Source organism: Saccopteryx bilineata, chromosome 3, assembly GCF_036850765.1.
Source record: "Saccopteryx bilineata isolate mSacBil1 chromosome 3, mSacBil1_pri_phased_curated, whole genome shotgun sequence".
In the NCBI taxonomy this organism is placed as follows: Eukaryota; Metazoa; Chordata; class Mammalia; order Chiroptera; family Emballonuridae; genus Saccopteryx; species Saccopteryx bilineata.
Genome location: NC_089492.1, coordinates 222,749,444 through 222,769,129, shown reverse-complemented (window position 1 = coordinate 222,769,129; position 19,686 = coordinate 222,749,444). Strand labels below are relative to the sequence as shown.

Sequence of the window (19,686 nt, the reverse complement as noted above, 5' to 3'; positions counted from 1 at the left end):
TGTTGTTATTACTTCTAAAAAACAAATTCTATGCCTAGAATCAATTGTACTGATCTAAACACAAGAAACACAGGTATAATATCAGTAGCTCCTTGCTACTGATGGGAAGTTAAACTTTTCATACCATTTTGTCAGGTTTTGTTTTTTTTTTTAATTTTATTTATTCATTTTTAGAGAGGAGAGAGACAGAGGAGAGAGAGAGACAGAGAAAGAGAAGGGGGGAGGAGCAGGAAGCATCAACTCCCACATGTCCCTTGACCAGGCAAGCCCAGGGTTTCGAACCGGCGACCTCAGCATTTCCAGGTCGACGCTTCATTCACTGTGCCACCACAGGTCAGGCCTTGTCAGGTTTTTTACTGTTTTTTTACACCAGAATTAGACAAAAAAATTCCTGTGTATTATAATTCCTTCATACTCACCCTATCACAAGTCAGGCACTGCACTGAACTAATGATTGTTCCATCAAATACGTCTGAAATGACACTTCGGTATTTCTTATGTTGTTTTTTTCTCTTTGGGGAAGATACCGATTGAGCTAGAACTGAAAAACAAGTGTTGAAAATTTTTTTTAAAAAATCAAAGTAGTTCCTTTAGCATTTTTCTTTGGAATATTTAACTATATAATACTATACCATAGAAAACTGTCAAAAAACTATTCAAGAGCATTGCTTAAAAAAATGAGAAACCGAGTTAAACAGGAGGGGTTCAGTCTCCTCATCATGACTTCAGTCAGAACAGTTTTGCTTTTACCTGTTTGTTATTGATTCCCAGGAAAGGTATATTTGAAAAAATGATTCTATAATTAAGTTTTGAGAGTTCTTTATATATTCTAGATACAAGTGCTTTGTCAGCTACATGACTTGCAAATATTTTCTCCCATCTTATCCTTTCATTCTCTTAACAGTGTCTTCTGCCAAGAAAGTATTCAATTTTTTCTTTTATGGATCATGCTTTTGATATCTTTAAAGAATTCTTTGTCTAACACAAGGTCATTAAGACTTTTTCCTATATCTTCTAAAAGTTTAATAGTTTTACATTTATGATCATGAAGCTCTCATATAGCTAGTAGGAATGCAAAATAATAAGTCACTCTTGACAACAATTTCATATTACCTTAAGCCTAAAACCTAATAAACTCACTTCCAGGTATTTATTCTAGACAAATGAAAACTTATGCTCATATAGAAACCTGTACATGAATGCTTATAGCAACGAAATCATACTGCCAAAAACAGTAAACAATTCAAATGTCCTTCAATGAGTGAATGAATGAACAGTAGTACAGAAATCCAATGAAACACTAGTAATAAAAAGGAACAATTCAGACATGCAATGTAACTATTATCTCAAATGCATTACACTAAGTCAAAGAAGCCCGTTTCAAAAGACTACATACTGTATAGTTCCATTTATATAGCATTATGGAAAAGGCAGAACAGTAAGAATAGAGAACAGAGCAACAGAGCTAGTCCTTAGGAAGGGGTAGTGGGATGGTCTGATTATAAGGAGTAATATAAAGAAATTCTTTAGGACACTGGAACTGTTCTATGTATATTCAGTTTGTGGGGGTGGTAAAAACAATCTATGCATATGTTAAAACTCAGATATCATACCAAGAGTGACTTTACTGTATGTAAATTTGTGTCACACAAACACTGAATGATTGTATAAAATTATGCTGTCAATTTTAAAGGACTGAATAATATTTCATAATTAACACTAACTGATCAAAACAAAGTAACCTGAGTAACTGAAATACCTACCTTTTTTTTGTGTGGGTGCCAATCCTGGCCACAAATTGCCTGATTTGGGAGGGCTTGCTGATAATCGTGGATTAACACCTTCATTTGATGGAAGAATCTGTGATGTAGATAGTTCATTCAAATGGACATCAGTAATATATTCTGTAATATTTAAAATTTGTATTATTACCTTAAATAGTAAAAATATACCACCCGTCAAATAATGTTAATTATGTTAAAGTTTCTTCATTTGAGATTCACATTAATAAATATCAGGTCAAATACTTGATAAACAAAGTGCTAAGGGAAGTAACAGTGATTGTGCCCCTAGGAATTCAGTAAATGTTTATAACACATTACTATTCTAAACAATTCAGGAAGAGAGCAGTAGAAATATAAAGCCAAAGAGAACTGTACTTTTTCTAATTTAGTATTTTAAAAAAAGATACTTAAGACAGTTTTTTAAAAAGCTTTTAAAACAATGTGGGAAAAAAAGATTATCTTCCAAAACTAACATAGTAATCAAAATCTAAGAAGAAACTTAGGTATGCATAACCATAAATTATTTTATTCTTACTGTGATAAAAGAAAATTGACCCTTTTTCAGGAAAGGACCTTTATTGGAATTAAATTATGGATCAAGAAAATAGCCCTAGCCAGTTAGCTCAGTTGGTTAGGGCATTGTCCTGAAACTAAGGTTGAGGGTTCAAACCCCAGTCAGGACATATACAGTAAGCAAATAATGAATGCACAACTAAGTAGAACAACAAATGAATGCTTCTCTCTGTCTCTCTCCCTTTCCTCTCTGTCTCTCTAAAATCAATCAATAAAAATGAAAAAAAAAGTTGTATTTAATAAAATATAAGCTTCATGAGTGTATTCTTGATACTTTGCTCTTGCATTCTCAGTACATAACATGCATTCCATAGTAAAGGACTGTGCTCAGTAAGTATTTGAGTTAAGAATTGTTCATAAGAGACTCTGAAACAGAGTAATTTCAGGGATTGTCCAAATAATGCAAAATAAATTCCTCTCACATAGGCATTTTTCGTTATCTCCACCATGACTAAAAGCAGACTATATAATTTGAGGGGGAAAGGAGGGAGGAGACTCACTCTAGACCTTTCTGAAGGGAATAAAATTAATATGATCTAGGTCAGGTATTGGCAAATGTTTCTTGCCAAGGATCAGATAGTCAATATTTTAGGTTATGTGTGCCAATGGTCTTTGTCACATTTTCTAGTCAGGTCTTTTTTTCTTTTTCTAGTCAGGTCTTTAAAATATACAAAAGCTCAGATCCCTGTTCTAGGTCAATTAGTTACTATGAATATGAACAAACCTGGCCCTGGCCAGTTGCTTCAGTGGTAGAGCATCGGCCTGGTGTGTGGATGTCCTGGTTCGATTCCTGGTCAGGGCACACGGAAGTGCCTATCTGCTTCTCCACCTCTGCCCCTCTCATTTCTCTCTCTCTCTCTCTCTCTCTCTCTTCCCCTCCTGCAGTCATGGCTCAACTGGAATGAGTTGGCCCCGGGAACTGAGGATGGCTCCATGGCCTCTGCCTCACACACTGAGAGCTCGATTGCTGAGCAATGGAGTAACACCCCAGTTGGGCAAAGCATCGCCCTTTATTGAGCTTGCCAGGTGGAGCCCGGTAGAGGCGCATGTGGGAGTCTGTCTCTCTGTCTTCCCTTCTCTCACTAAAGAAAATAAATAAATAAATAAAAATAATATGAACAAACCTGCTATGGAGCAATAAAGAATGTGTATGTTCTAAACCAGGATGTTTACATGGAAGGGCTGGACAGCAATCTAGGCTAAGTCCTTCAATGCTGACATTTCATATACTAACTATTCAACTTCTAAACACATCTAAACTTCTAAATATAAGTGCAGTATAATTAAGGAACCTAACCTGTTTTCCTGACTAGAAGACCTTTATGTACACAGGTGAACGAACCACAAGTATTCCTCTGGTTAAGAAAATATCCTTTTCTGCCTGACCAGGTGGTGGCACAGTGGATAAAGCATTGAACTAGGATGCAGAGGACCCAGGTTTGAAACCCTGAGGTCGCTAGCTTTAGCGTGGGCTCATAGACATGACCCTATGGTCGCTGGCTTGAGCAAGGGCTCACTGGCTCTGCTGCAGCCCTCCCACCCCCTAGTCAAGGCACATATAAGAAAGCAATCAATGGAGACAAAGGAGCCACAACAAAGAATTAATGCTTCTCATCTCTCTCCCTTCCTGTCTGTCTGTCTGTCTGTCTCTGTCAAAAAAAGAAAATACCTTTTCCTCAAGAAGGAATTTTGGGTTCATTCAAATACCTAAATAAATTGTTTGGTAGTTCTCTCTTTAGTAATTACAGAAGATAATAAACTATTTTTGGCCTGACCTGTGGTGGCACAGTGGATAAAGCATCGACCTGGAAATGCTGAGGTCGTTGGTTCGAAACCCTGGGCTTGCCTGGTCAATGAGAGTTGATGCTTCCAGCTCCTCCCCCCTTCTCTCTCTCTGTCTCTCCTCTCTCTCTCTCTCTGTCTCTCCCTCTCCTCTGTAAGATGAATAAATAAAATAAAATATTTTTTAAAAACCCAAAAAACTATTTTTGTTACTTGTCTGCCACTTGGTTTAAGATCAGATAATTTGAACCTCTGATGGTTCAATTTTACGTGCTTTGGAGAACTAAATATCACATTAAGCCAAGATAAAATAACTCTTGAAGAAATAAATGTAAAATGCCAAGCAATCTAGCTCAACATCTTTCATTTGATTCCTTGCTCTTTCTCAAAGAAACACTGACTAGTATTAGAATATATCATAACAAGGTTCATTATAATTGAACTCCTGCCCTAAAACATACACTAAATATTTCATAGCTGATGTGACCACAATGACAGCAATTCAAATCTAACAGTGGGCCCTGGAGAGTTGGCTCAGTGGTATAGAGCACTGGCCCAGCATGTGGATGTCACGGGTTCAATTCCCAGTCAGGTCACACAGGAGAAGCGACCATTTGCTTCTCCACCCCTTCTCCTTCCCCTTTTCTCTCTCTCTCTCCTCTGTCTCTCTTTCTTCCCCTCACAGCAATGGCTGGATTGGTTCAAGGACATTGGGCCCCAGGTGATGAGGATGAGGAGGCCCCATGGAGCCCCTACCTCAGGCGCTAAAAATAACTCAGTTGTGAGCATGGCACCAGATGAGCAGAGCATCAACCCCAGACAGGAGTTGCTGGGTGGATTCTGGTCAGGGCATATGCAGGAGACTATCTCGCTATCTCCCCTCTCACTTGGAAAAGAAGAATAAAAATTAATTAAATAAATCTAACAGTATATAAGTTTACAAAACTGCAATTGGGCCCTGGCCGGTTGGCTCAGTGGTAGAGCGTCGGCCGGTGTGCAGGGGTCCCGGGTTCGATTCTCGGCCAGGGCACATAGGAAAAGCGCCCATTTGCTTCTCCACCCCTCCCCCTCTCCTTCCTCGCTGTTTCTCTCTTCCCCTCCTGCAGCGAGGCTCCATTGGAGCAAAGATGGCCCAGCGCTGGGGATGGCTCCTTGGCCTCTGCCCCAGGCGCTAGAGTGGCTCTGGTCGCAACAGAGTGACGCCCTGGAGGGGCAGAGCATCGCCCCCTGGTGGGCGTGCTGGGTGGATCCCTGTCGGGCGCATGCAGGAGTCTGTCTGTCTCTCCCGGTTTCCAGCTTCAGAAAAAAAACAAAAACAAAAAAAACTGCAATTGGATTACTTTGTTTTCTCAGGATCTTAACAGAATCTACTTAAAATGACATTAACTCAACACTCACATGCATCTCTTGCTAAACTCTACTAGTTAGAGAGCCTAAATATAACTGTTCAATTATCCTTCAAATTAGCATAGTTGTACCCTAGAAAGATAGCTCGGTGGGTTAGCATTGTCTCAAAGCGCAGAGGTTGCTGGTTTGATTCCTGCTCGGGGTACACACAGGAACTGATGTTTCTGTCTCTTTCCTGCTCTCTCCCTTCCTCTAAAATCAATAAACGTTAAAAAACTATAAAATTACAAATTAGTATAGTTGAACTATAAAGTCATACTGCACATAAAATATTAAGCTAAAGCTATTAGTCATTCTATTTCATTTTTATTATGCTAAATATAGTGAACATTAACACGTAAATTAGAAATGTGTTTTGATTTTAGTCACATGCCATTTTCTCTCAAAAAAATCTGAAAATAGTGAAATTACAAGTATATCTTTTTTTTTTTTTTTTTTAAATTTTCAAGAAAAAGACAGAGTGAAGGAGCAAGACTTTAGTTGCTTCACTTTAGTTGTTCATTTATTGCTTCTCAAATGTGCCATGACTGGGTAAGCCCAGAGTTTTAAAACCATGACCTCAGCATTCCAGGTCAATGCTTCACTCACTGTGCAACCACAGGTCGGACTATAAGTGTATCTTAAATACAAATATAGTATCTTACACCCATTATGTACCAAAGAAACACTACCATTTTGAAATTATTAAAATTGTCACCTGAAGCTCTGCTGTGTATTTGCACTTTGACAGTTTCCTGGTTGGTCAAGTCAACTGTTTCAGACACAGAATCTCTATCTTTATCTAATTCTCCTTCAGAATTTACTTTTTTAATCTTATTAAACATCTTCTCTTTTTGCCAATCTTTTGACATTTCTGAATTGTTCCCATCATCCTGAATTAACATTGTTGTTTCATTATTATCTTCAGAAAAGCCTCTAGAGCCATTGTCATTTTCAGCTTTATCACTGTTGCTACAAGATTCACAAGACTGAAAATCTACATCTGATTGGCTCTTGTCTTCCTCCATGGTCTCTTCAGTTGTTACCGTTTGAGGATCTTCTTCTACTACTTCCATGACCTGCTCTTTTAGTTCTTCATGAAGCAGATCCATTAAACATCGAAGGAATTCTTGAGCATCCTAATAGAAAAGCAAAATAGATATTACCACTTCATTAAAAATATGTGTATATATGTAGAAACTTAAGGAAAAATATATAGCCTGACCTGTGGTCGTGCAATGAATAAAGCATTGACCTGCAATGCCAAGGTCACCTGTTCGAAACCCTAGGCTTGCCTGGTCAAGGCACATAAGAGAAGTAATTACTATGAGTTTATGCTTCCTGCTCCTCCCCTTACTCCCTTCTCTCTATTCTCTCTCAATAAAAAAAAGAAAAAATATACAAAATGTGGTTATCAACTGGTAACAACTAAATGTACAGCATTATACTGAACAAAAACAACTCAGTAAAACATAAGGTATTGAAGGGATGGGAAGCACTAAGTTCTAAAAAGTTATGTAAATAAAACAAAAAGTATGTATAAAACTGAATATGACCTGGAGGTCAAGTTTCAGTAGCGCTATTTTTAGAAAGCGGAAAAGTATGCTCACTTCAGCAGCATATATACTAAAAAGTGGAGGACTAAGGTATAAAGAAAACATGGATTTGCTTCATAGAACAATTCGAAGAGATGTCCTAAATTCAAATATTTTATAAGTTCAGTTTAAAATAAAGCTTTAGCCTGACGAGTGGTGGTGCTAGATATAGCGCCAACCTGGTATGCTGAGGTTCCAGGTTAGGAACACCTAGGTAGCCAGTATAAGTACTGGGTTGCTGGCTGGAGCATGAGATCATAGACATGATCCCAAGGTCACTGGCTTGAGCAAGGGATCACTAGTCTGCTGTAGTCCCCCAAAGCACATATGAGGAAGCAATCAATGAACAACTAAGGAACTGCAATCAAGGATTGATGCTTCTCAACTTTCTCCCTTCCTGTCTATCTGTCCCTATTTGTCCCTCTGTCTCAGTCACACACACAAAAAAAGCACAGAAACAGACCCTATTTTAAATATTAATGTAAACACAACACTCAATAATAAAGAAATTTTTTAACTAGCGTGCGGAGGACCGGGGTTTGATTCCCGGCCAGGGCACACAGGAGAAGCGCCCATTTGCTTCTCCACCCCTCCGCCGCGCCTTCCTCTCTGTCTCTCTCTTCCCCTCCCGCAGCCAAGGCTCCATTGGAGCAAAGATGGCCTGGGCACTGGGATGGCTCTGTGGCCTCTGCCTCAGGCGCTAGAGTGGCTCTGGTCGCAACATGGCGATGCCCAGGATGGGCAGAGCATCGCCCCCTGGTGGGCAGAGCGTCGCCCCCTGGTGGGCGTGCCGGGTGGATTCCGGTCAGGCGCATGCGGGAGTCTGTCTGACTGTCTCTCCCTGTTTCCAGCTTCAGAAAAATGCAAAAAAAAAAGAAAGAAAGAAATTTTAAGTCTTAAATTTGTAGTTTGGTACAATTTGTTAGCTGTGAAAAATAAAATTTGGATCATTTGTAATATAAAATAAATAACATTGAAGAATTAAAATTTTTTTAAAACAAAAGCATAAAATGTAGAAAATATAGGTGAAAATTTCTCTCAGAATGTGGAGCTTTTCAGAGCTAAACCACTAAAGGAGATATGCGGGGATGGGCAAAAGTAGGTTTACAGTTATCCATATGGAAAAAGACATGCAGGTTATGATTATTACAATAGCATTATTAACTCAAAAAGAATGTTACAACTGTAAACCCACTTTTGTCCACCCCATACAAAGGTTATATGTGAAACACAGAAGTTATTCTTGTAGTATCTTATTACTTTCCATACAAACTACTGTAAACCCATTTTTGCCCTCTCTGCATTTACCCATCACTAAATTTAAAATTTGTGGGAAAATGTAAAATTAAAAGGTACAAAAATAGAAATAAAATATAAATAATTATTCCTAGTAAATAAAAACACCAAAAGAAAAAAATAATTAAAAAAATAATGGACAAATAAATTTTTTAGAAAGAAATACCAATGACTACATAACAGTATAATGTACTATATAATAGCATTTTTCAAACTTATTAAAGATTATTATGATGAATAAAAAGCAATGAAGACTTACCTGTTGCGAATACCCCCGAAATGTTGGATTTACAGTTTTAATTCCTTGAAACAAATTAGTAGGCACAACAGATCCTGGCCTAAGGAACAAAACATTTTTAATGAGAAATTTGTGATTTTTATTTTATTTTAGAAATCAGCAATCAAGAATTGAAAGTACTAAATTAAAAAGTGTTTGTGTTTCAAAAAAGTCATTCAAAATTGCCCAGTATTATGTTCCATAGGCTTGTCAGACAGCTTATTACTGATATATAGGATATATTTTATTGCTTTCTACTATAATGAAATGATCATACTCTACTATATAATGTTTCAAAAATACTTAATTACTTAAAATTTCTGGGGTAATTAAGATAAGTGTGCCTGATTAGGTGGTGGCACAGGGGAAAGAGTGCTGGCCTGAGATACTAAGGACCCAGGTTCGAAACCCAAGATTGCCAGCTTGAGCACGGGCTCACCAGCTTGAGCACAAAGGTCACCAGATAGATCATGGGATCACAGACATGATCCCATAGTCGCTGCCTTGAGTCCAGGGTCACTGGCTCGAGTAAGGGGTCACTCACTCTGCTGTAGCCCCCAGGTCAAGGCACAGATGAGAAAGCAATCAATGAACAACTAAGGAGCCACAATGAAAAATTAAGTCTTCTCATTTCTTTCCCCTCCTGTCTGTCTATCCCTCTCTCTGTCTCTGTCACAAAAAAAAAAGCCAACTAATGGTAAAAGCAATTATCTGAATAGCTTCAAAAGAAAATTAGTAAAATAGTACAGCAAACAGTTATTTTAATGCAACAATTTAGAGCCAGTAAACATTAAGAAGAAAAATGAACATTTATACACATATCTATGGTCTGATTTTAGCATTGTGAGAATGTTTACTGCTGCATTAAAACTAAAGTTTCAGTAACAAAAGCCTCAGCAGTTCAACATTATATCTCCACGATTCATTTGGAAGTTCAGTTTCAAACATGACATTCCCCAAAGTGAACTTGTCTCAAATCTGCCTCTTCTGCATTTTTCAGCTCTACAAATGCACCTGCATCCTTTTAATATTTATGATATTCATTTAAAAACAACACCCTGACCAGGTAGGTCAATTGGTTAGAGCATCATCCTGATATGTCAAGGTTGCAAGTTCAACATACAAGGTCCACGCACATACGAGAATCAATCAAGAATGCATAAATAAGTGGGACAACAAACTGATGCTTCTCTTTTCCTCTATCTCTAAAGTCAATAAATTAGATATTTTTTAAAAAAAAATAAAGAAAACAAATGTATTAAGTACATACCTGCTTTTATGCCACAGCTCTGTCATCAGTTTGAGGTAACTTTTACAAATGGCTGGTTTCTTATCTGTTCGAACTAGTCCTCCACAATCAAGAAAAAACTGTGTCAAAGGTGGGCTAATTTTAAGAAAAAGAAAGTATGTTGGAGTGTAATCAAGCTCATACTGATTGCCTTCTCATCATTCAATGAACTGACAGCACAGAGCCCTGTATCTATTATTTCTTTGCTCTTTTATATCTTCACATTTATTCCTTCAGATTCTTGCTCAATCCATTTGAACCAGAATTGAGTCCACCATGTCAGAGTCCGCAACACTTCAGATCCAGTTATTACATTTCACTTCCCTCAGTAGCATTTATCACAGGTGACTTGCCCCCTCATTCTTGAGCAGCCCTTCTCTTAACCAATGTAATGTACTTTTCTTCATTACCTCTCTGACAACTCTTTTCCCTCTTTATTGTTCTTTCTACTCTTACCAGATATCAGGGTTCCTCAGGACTTGATCCTTTAATTTTCCTCACGTCCCTATATACACTGTTCCCTGAGTAATGTTAAATTTTCACACGTATGTCAATGAGAGTCAAATTTAGAAAAGTCAAACAACTCATCTAAACTCCAGATGCATCTCAAACTTACAACTTACATGCTCACAATTTAACTTTCAAGTGAATCTGCTTCATCCACGCTTCTACATCCCATTAAGTAGTACTGCTGCTATATATTCAGTGGCTCAAGTTAGCAATTTATAAGGCAATTAGCTTGGTTAACTTGAGGAAACATCCATGAATCTATTCAGTTATAGGAAACTGAGCAAAGGACTAAGTCCTGGCCTGCTATAAATTAGCTACCATAAAAAGATATTCCATACAAATGCTATCAGAAGAGAGCTATACTTAGACAAAATAGACTTTAAAACAAAAGCTATAACAAGAGATAAAGAAAGGCATTATATAATGAGAAACAGATTATGAAGAGGCTAACATTTGTGCCTGACCAGGCGGTGGTGCAGTAGATAAGTGTTGGACTGTGATGCAGAGGACACAGGTTTGAAACCCTGAAGTCGCCGGCTTGAGCACAGGCTCACCAGTTTGAGTGCAGGGTCGCTGGATTGAGCTGGGATCATAAAAATGACCCCATGGTCGCTAACTTGAGCCCAAAGGTCACTGGCTTAAAGCCCAAGATCGCTGGCTTGAGCCCAAGGTCACTGGCTTGAGCAAGGGGTCGCTCACTTTGCTGTAGCCCCCACGTTCAAGGCACATATGAGAATGCAATCAATGAACAAGCTGCAATGAAGAATTGATGCTTCTCATCTCTGTCCCTTCCTGTCTGTCTGTCTTTCTCTCTGACTCTCTCCTCTTCTCTGTCAAAAAAAAAAAAAAAAAAGAGGCTAACATTTATAAATATGTATGTATCAAATGTAGGAGCACCTAAATATTAATATATAAAGCAAATAACAGATCTGAAGGGAGAAATAGATAGCAATAGAGTAATGGCAGAGGACTTCATTACTCCATTTTCAACAACGGATAGATCATCCCGTCAAAAAAAATCAATAAACAAGCATTGGATTTAAGCTACACATTAAACCAGATGGCCCTAATAGGCATTTCCAGAAAATTTCATCCAACCCAGTTTCCTGCCTACTCTATCTTGAGAGTTACCCAAGAAGAAAGAGAAAATAACTTTTCAAGACTATTAAAATATTTAGTTTTACCTAATCAATATAATTTTTTAAATGGGGAGATTTCAGAAAATGGAGGGTAAAAAATTGTGTGTTGGCGGGGGATGACAGAAGTACAGCCAGGCATTTATAAAATTTTGTTGGCTACGGGAATTGAATAGAATTGCTAACTCTTTCCCATATTACTATTAATGTGTATTTATTTTCTCCTCTCACTTTTCCTTTTTCTTTTTTTTGATAATACTACAGCAGCATAACTTTAAAATGCTCTGAGTAACTTTAAAAAGCTATACAAACAAAAGTAATTTATCTACTTACCAATTTGAAAGAGCCTGCAAAGCTGCATTCATATAACAAGTATTGCCAATATTTTTCAAACCTGTAAGACCTATTAAGACAAAGTACATGTCATCATTCAGTGATGTCATTAAGTGACATCATTAAGTGATGCCATCATTCAATAATGCAATGATTCGATTTTATGATTGTTTACTGATTACATAACTATGTATGTTAGTTATTATGGATCTCAAACTACTGTCCTAACATTAAGAAAATACAAAATATACTATGAAAATACAAAATAACAACTCAGACAGGTCAGACTTATACCCGTGTTAATTTTCAGAGTTATTTAAATATACACATGAAGAATTAAAATTTCCTTATCTCAATTACAAAACAAAAAATTTGCACTAAATTATATACAGATAGCTTATACTAAAAACTGTGGGCTCTGCTTAGTAAAGTGACAACTCAAAGTTGTCAGTTTGCTTTTTTTGGAAACACAATTTTACTAGGCTGAATTTAAAAATTCTCCTTTTTGTAATTATCATCTGAGAAGTTCCTTTCACCTCTAGATTTTAAATTTTTCACATTACACAGTTTACTAAAAAAACAGGCAATATCATACAAAGAAGGGTTACACAGAATTTATTTTACCTCTTGCCTTAAGTTCACCCTCTTCTTCTACTTCTATATCCAGATCATCAAATACAGCAACCAGAGGAGTTTTTAATGTTGTGTTACTGGGTATTTTAAAATCCTTGATAACAGAAAAGAAAGAAGTCTTAAACAAAACCTTAAGTTTAAAAAATGTTACCTCATATACATCAACAGTCTACATTTAATAGATGTTATTTTAAGAATTCAAGGTAGGCCCTGGCCAGTTTGCTCAGTGGTAGAGCATCAGTGTGACATGTGGATGTCCCAGGTTCAATTCCTGGTCAGGGCACAAAGGAGAAACAACTACCTGCTTCTCCTAACCTCCTCCTCCTCTTTTTCTTCCCCTCCCATAGCTATGGTTCAGTTGGTTAGAGGACAGCTCCATGCCCTCAGGTGCTAAAAACAGCTCAGTTGTGAGCACGGCCCCAGATGAGCAGAGCATCAGCCCTCTCTGGGTGGGTCCCAGTTGGGGCACATACAGGAGTCTGTCTATCTCACGAAGAAGAAAGAAGAAGGAAGAAGGAAGAAGGAAGAAGAAGGAAGAAGGAAGAAGGAAGAAGGAAGAAGGAAGAAAAAGGAAGAAGGAAGAAGGAAGAAGAAGAAGAAGAAGAAGAAGAAGAAGAAAAAACAGTGCACATAGCCTACACTGTCTTTTTAGATTTTTAACTTTTTAAAGGAAAAAAATACTAAAGCTTTTCCATCATAACATACTAACTAACCTATAGACTTCTATATTTTTTCTGATACTTGTTAATTAATTAATTAATTAATTTTGTATTTTTCTGAAGCTGGAAACGGGGAGAGACAGTCAAACAGACTCTCGCATGTGCCTGACTGGGATCCACCCGGCACGCCCACCAGGGGCTACGCTCTGCCCACCAGGGGGCGATGCTCTGCCCCTCCTGGGCGTCACTCTGTTGCAACCAGAGCCACTCTAGCACCTGGGGCAGAGGCCAAGGAGCCATCCCCAGCGCCTGGGCCATCTTTGCTCCAATGGAACCTTGGCTGCGGGAGGGGAAGAGAGAGACAGAGAGGAAGGAAGGGGGGGTGGAGAAGCAAATGGGTGCTTCTCCTGTGTGCCCTGGTCGGAAATCGAACCCGGGTCCCCCGCACGCCAGGCCGACGCTCTACCACTGAGCCAACCGGCCAGGGCCAATATATTTATTTTCCATTCTTTTATGCATATGAAATAATTCATCTGTTTTAAATAGTAATAAAGTACACTAATATTAATTCCCAAGAATTTACTTAATTCAGAGGTTGCAACTTATGATCTGATGGCCAACTGCTAGCCCACACTATGTAACAACAACAACAAAGCAAAACTTTAAGCTAATATTTTAAAAATTGGGTGAACTCACATAAAAGTCAGATTTTACAAGTTCCCTTTATAATAGCAGAAGAACAAAGTATATTTAGTTGGAGAAGGAAACTGAGTAACAGCATGCACTTAGCATGTCCTCCAGTTCTCCAACCTATAGCTTTATTCCACCTCTGTAACACATGCATACTCCCTCCCATAGACCAACTTTACACATCTACTTTATCATCCTGGCATCTGTAGATACTGAACATTTAAGCCCCGTATATTCATTTTGTTGTATTTAAATAGAAATTCAGAGGCTTTTAAAAAATCATTCAACATCTTACTTTCTAGAAAAAAATTTCTATTTTAAAATTTTTAACAATATTTTAAATGGTTTCCAATAGTTACTATTTTCCTCTAATACTCTTATAACTAATGCTCTGATAAAATTGTGTTCAAAGAGCCTACAAATTTTATACCTCTAAAAAATGTGTACAAGTAACTTTTATCCTCTAGTAATTTATTCAACAATGGATCATTAGGAAGTTGAATGAAATTAAATTCATGTCTTTTATGTATTGTAAATATAACTCACTAGAGAATTATTTACAAACCATAAGAAAACTTTCAGTACATTTATTCCATCAGACTTAACATTCACTAAGAGTGTGTAATCTCTTCTGGAAGAAATGACAACAATCACTGTTTTAACTTACGTTTCTTTAGTCAGCGATGATTATTTTCTCAATGTGTTTTTATTTGTACTTCTTTGTGAAATACCTGCATTTATCGTTTCAGTCATCTTTTACATTCTGCCTTTATAAAAATTGTTATCAGTTCTTTACGTGATTAAAGTTTTAGTAATCATATTTTTGTTAATAATGTAAGTGTTCAAGAAAACATTTTCAAACTACCAGGACACTCAAAAAAGACAAAAAAAAACACATTTCTGAATGATAAATAGATATCAGTGGGAGAAACGGTAATAGTGATGGTTAACTAGAGTCATTCAACTATGAAACTAAAAATGCAACACGTATACCTTGTCTAAGTTACATATCCTAAGTTACATATTATATGAGGCAAGCAGGATTTATTATCATACATGTCTACTATCAGAATGTAATGTAAAGATACAACAGAAAAAATCTGAGAGTTGGTATCAAGGAAAGCAAGTATAGGAATTCAATAACACATATGAGGAAAAAACTCATTAATGCGTACCATACAGAGCAAATGATGACTAGAGTAAGTTAGAAGCCAACTACTCTAATTTTTTCATTTCCCTTTTCCTATTTTTTTATGACTGGAGTATTCTCAAAATTAAGTGCTCAATCTTTGCAAGTCTATACATAGTTTGTTACCAAAGACTGATGCTAAGTTTTAATATATTCTATCTGGTTTTCAATAAACTGTAAATGTTCACAGTAATACAAATGGAGGTGGAGTGGAGTAAATGAGGAAAAGGGAGCTGAATTAGAATTTGTTTTTCTCTATCAAATATGGCCTAACACCTCTTCTAGATTCAGACTTGTTAAGAAAAAATGAACATTATTTAAGCCAGTTTTTTTTAAGTTTTTAAAACACATCAGGTGCTTTCCCATCTTCAAAGAGCTGGGCTTCAATCTCTCCCTAACCTGTCATTCTACAAAAAAACAAAGGCCGGCCTCAACGTTTGAACTGAAAAAAAGAGGCACATTACATGCATGTTTTACAGTACAGGTTTGGTAGGGTTCTTTTAAATTTCACCTACATGATAAATTCTGAAATTAGTACCTGAAAATATTTAATGTTTTAATTAAATAAATATAGATTATTACCTGGACACTGTTTTCTTGTGTTTGGTGAAGCGTTCTTACATGAGGCAATGAAGGCTGAGTTCCTAATTTCCTATCCAAAAATACTTCTTTGCGGCAAGCATAACACCATACTCGAAGTGTGGTAAGGTTCACAGTTAGATAATGCTTTGTTTCCTATATAATTTCACAGGGACAAAGAAGAGGAACCAGAACTAGGTATAGTTGAAAACATTTCAAAAGAGCACAGACGATAAACTGCTGGCCTCTGATGAGTAACAATATACTTAAAAGAGAACAGTTATATTCAAACACCAAAAACATTCTTTAAACTGCTAAAGTATACACAGTGAATAGTAGCAATATGTAAGCCTGCTCTAATACTCTATTGTCACTTTTCACCACTATTCATAATAAAAAGAAAACACAACAGTATAAGACTCTGCTTTGCAATTTCCAAACAAGCATAATACCAGAAAATAATTGAAAATAACACAGTAACTGTTCTAGGAGATCAGACTGGCAAAAAAATACACATGACATGAGTGAAAGCACAAAACAGCTCAAGTAATAGTGAATATATGATCTGATATATAAAACTCTAGTATTTCTCAATTAGACTGCTGTAAGAGAATTATGCCCCATGGAAAATGATTTGAGTATTTTCTCATTTCTTCCATGAATGGTACATAGCACTACCATTCTAGAAGAGAAGTAAATTAATTAAGTACAATGATGCCTGAGGATATTGGGGTATTCAGGATTAATTAATTAATTTGAGGAACCATGGTTAACAACAGTTGATACTGTAGAGATATCAACTCAAAAAAAAAAAGATGGTTCATTATCAAGAAACTTCATTTAGAATGGGAGTTGTACCTAACACTATAAAAGAGGTACACCAAACTTCCACAAGAGCACCAAAAAACTAGGGTGAAGTAAAAAGAGAACTCCAATTATAAGGATGTGCAAGAAAAGGTAGTATGAGTCGAAATCTGAAGTTAGGCAGTAAGCCAAAGCATCCACTCTTGACTTCAATCCCCATATCCTTCTATTCTACCTATCACCTCCATATGTCAGGTGGCATACAACAGAGATCTACCTCTTAAATCATTACTCTTAATTACATTCTCATTCTAATATTGATCTTCTTAGCAATTCCCCTTCCTACCTTTTAAACAGTATAAGGAAGGTAAGCTTTAATTCATCTTAAAAAGAAAAGGGCACACATAGGAGAAGCGCCCATTTGCTTCTCCACCCCCACCCCCTCCTTCCTCTCTGTCTCTCTCTTCCCCTCCCGCAGCCAAAGCTCCACTGGAGCAAAGATGGCCGGGGCGCTGGGGATGGCTCCTTGGCCTCTGCCCCAGGCGCTAGAGTGGCTCTGGTCGCGGCAGAGCCACGCCCCGGAGGGGCAGAGCATCGCCCCTGGTGGGCAGAGCGTAGCCCCTGGTGGGCGTGCCGGGTGGATCCCGGTCAGGCGCATGCGGGAGTCTGTCTGACTGTCTCTCCCCGTTTCCAGCTTCAGAAAAATACAAAAAAAAGGGGGGGGGGCAAATTTTCAAATTGCAACTTCAATGAATAATATATTTGTAAAAGAAAAAAACACAATGTTATATTTGCTTTCCTTCTCCTTAAGGCTTTCTTTAAAAAAATATCTTGCATGAAAATTTTCCATATACTTACCTGAGAATGTATAGTGCTGTGATCTACTTGTGATTCACCACAGCCAACATATGAACATCTATTCTATAATTAAACCAAAAGAAAAATAAGGTATTTTATAACATGCACATTTTAATAACAGCATTACATTGTAATTACATTTATAATTAATTTTTGACCACATTTTAACTAAAAGGTACTAGCACAAAAAAATAAAACCAGAATATTTCTAATCTAAAAGTTATGTCACCTCTGATAAAAAACAAGTATAAAGTATCTGTCATTTACTAAAACTCTGTGAAAGTACTATAAATTAAACCCCAAAGTCTGAAGTTTAATTTTTGTAATCAAAAATGTTCATTTATGAAATAATTTTAAAAAACCCTTCTAGTTATCTTTATTCAGATATAATTTTATATCAAACATTTGAGAAGAAACATAGATATACCTCCAGGCATGCCCAAAGATTTGGTCCTCTGACTTTACAATCCTGACAAGTACTCTATGAAACAAAAATCACATAGACAACATTATCATTATCTTGACACAGCCAAACACATAAAATTCAGTAATAATATCATATATAAAAAACGTGGACTTCTGAATATAGAGTATTATAGTAACTTACAAAAAACACGTATTGAGGAGAAAAATTATTTTTTTAAAGAAGGAATAAAAAACTTTTCTTACATGAGATTTCTGTATTAAATCTTCTTTTGTTATTTCACCAACTGAATCCAAATGTAGGCAATGATTTCGAAAACCTGACATTTTGTTACAATTTTTTTCCTGTTTCCCAAGGCTTTCCAAATGAGGTAATACCTATAGGGGGAAAAATGACCAAAAGTTAATTTTGTGTGTGGGGTGTGTGGGGTGTGTGTGTGTGTGTGTGTGTGTGTGTGTGACTCAGAGTACATTTATTAAAGCTGGGACAGTGAAACAAGGGCCCAGGATAGAAGAAGCAACAGAAGAGAGCCTGGGCAGGGCTGCTTTGTCTCTCTAGAAACATTACAGGAAAGAAGTGAGCCAAGGCAGGGTTGCTGTCAGCTCATGGAAAGTCAAGAGAAAAAAGGCCTTGGAGACAGGTTCAGAGGATTAGCCTGGGACAAGCTGCCACTGCCCACTGCTCTCCGGGTTGCAAGTCCCGTGAAGACGCTTAGAGTTTAGGAGAAAGATAATTCACTTGAAAAAGAGATTCAAGTGGGGGTGTCCCAAAGGGGGGTGCCCCAAAAGTTATTTTTAAAATGCTAATATATTAAAAGAAAAAAGAGGCACACAAAAGTATATTTTCAAATATACTTAGATTATTTTCATAACTGAAGTTAATTTGAACACTGAAAATTTCTCTACTAAATATTTTATTAAAACTGACACCTATAAATCAATGCAAGTTTGTTTCACCATCACTTTTACTGCTTTTCTCTCATTTTACTTTTTAGAAATAAATAAAGGGAAACATTCACATTATTCGGTTTATTTTTATTCTTTTTTTAAAGAAAAGATTAACCCTTAGGCTGAAAAAGAAATTAAAAAGAAAAAAATTCAAATGATACCTCCATTTCACACTAGCAGGAATCCCTTCTGATGGTATAAATGAAATTGTCTGGTATCCTAGCAGTATATCAGGATTAGTCACCTTATATCCAAGTTTGTCAACCTTGGTACCATTTACATACACTTTGTGCCAGATAATTCTTTATTGTGGGGTGCTGTCCTGTGCACTATGTTTCACATTACCACCAAAACACTGAGCTTTGACAACAAATATCACTACACAGTATAAAATGTCCTCTAAGAGGCAAAATCATCCCAAGTTGAGAACATTATCATATGGTCCTTTCAACAGTCCTGAGGTAGTTATCATTATCTCCATTTTCATCTAAGGCTAAAGAGGCAAACTTGACTGAGTTCACATTGTTAACACTTGGCAGAAATAGGATTTGAATTCATCTATATATCTTATGGGTAAGGTCAAGGACTCTGAAGTCACATGAACCTGAGGATACCAAGAAAAGTAGAATGGCATACCTAACTTATGGGGTTACTGCAAGGATTAAACAAGGTAGTACATGATTGTGTTTGTGTGTGTGTGTGTGTGTGCAGTACTACATACACACATATACATAAAATGTTATTAGGCACTCTGCATCATCTCTCTCTTCTTTTAAAAAGATTTTATTATTTATTGATTTTAGAGAGAGGAGAAAGAAAGGCAGAGGGAAAAAGTAGGAAACAAAAACTCATAGCTGCTTCTCGTTTGTGTCTTGACCAGGCAAGTCCAGAGTTTCAAACTGGCAATCTCAGCATTCTAGGTAGATGCTTCATCCACTGCACC

At 36.9% G+C, this 19,686-nt stretch overlaps 1 protein-coding gene across 2 annotated transcripts in view; it reads right to left on the bottom strand.

Annotated features, from left to right (window-relative positions):
• USP33 (ubiquitin specific peptidase 33) overlaps positions 1-19,686 on the bottom strand; it is a 57,489-nt gene that overhangs the window by 19,861 nt on the left and 17,942 nt on the right. For both annotated transcript variants that reach the window (XM_066268854.1, XM_066268855.1), the window contains exons 2-12: positions 18,042-18,173; positions 17,800-17,853; positions 17,373-17,435; positions 15,714-15,866; positions 12,585-12,687; positions 11,961-12,030; positions 9,964-10,077; positions 8,676-8,754; positions 6,244-6,664; positions 1,764-1,904; positions 420-541 (exon numbers count right to left, since the gene is read on the bottom strand). In XM_066268854.1, coding sequence (XP_066124951.1) covers positions 420-541; positions 1,764-1,904; positions 6,244-6,664; positions 8,676-8,754; positions 9,964-10,077; positions 11,961-12,030; positions 12,585-12,687; positions 15,714-15,866; positions 17,373-17,435; positions 17,800-17,853; positions 18,042-18,173 — 1,452 coding nt within the window. The remainder of the gene's footprint in view (positions 1-419; positions 542-1,763; positions 1,905-6,243; positions 6,665-8,675; positions 8,755-9,963; positions 10,078-11,960; positions 12,031-12,584; positions 12,688-15,713; positions 15,867-17,372; positions 17,436-17,799; positions 17,854-18,041; positions 18,174-19,686) is intronic.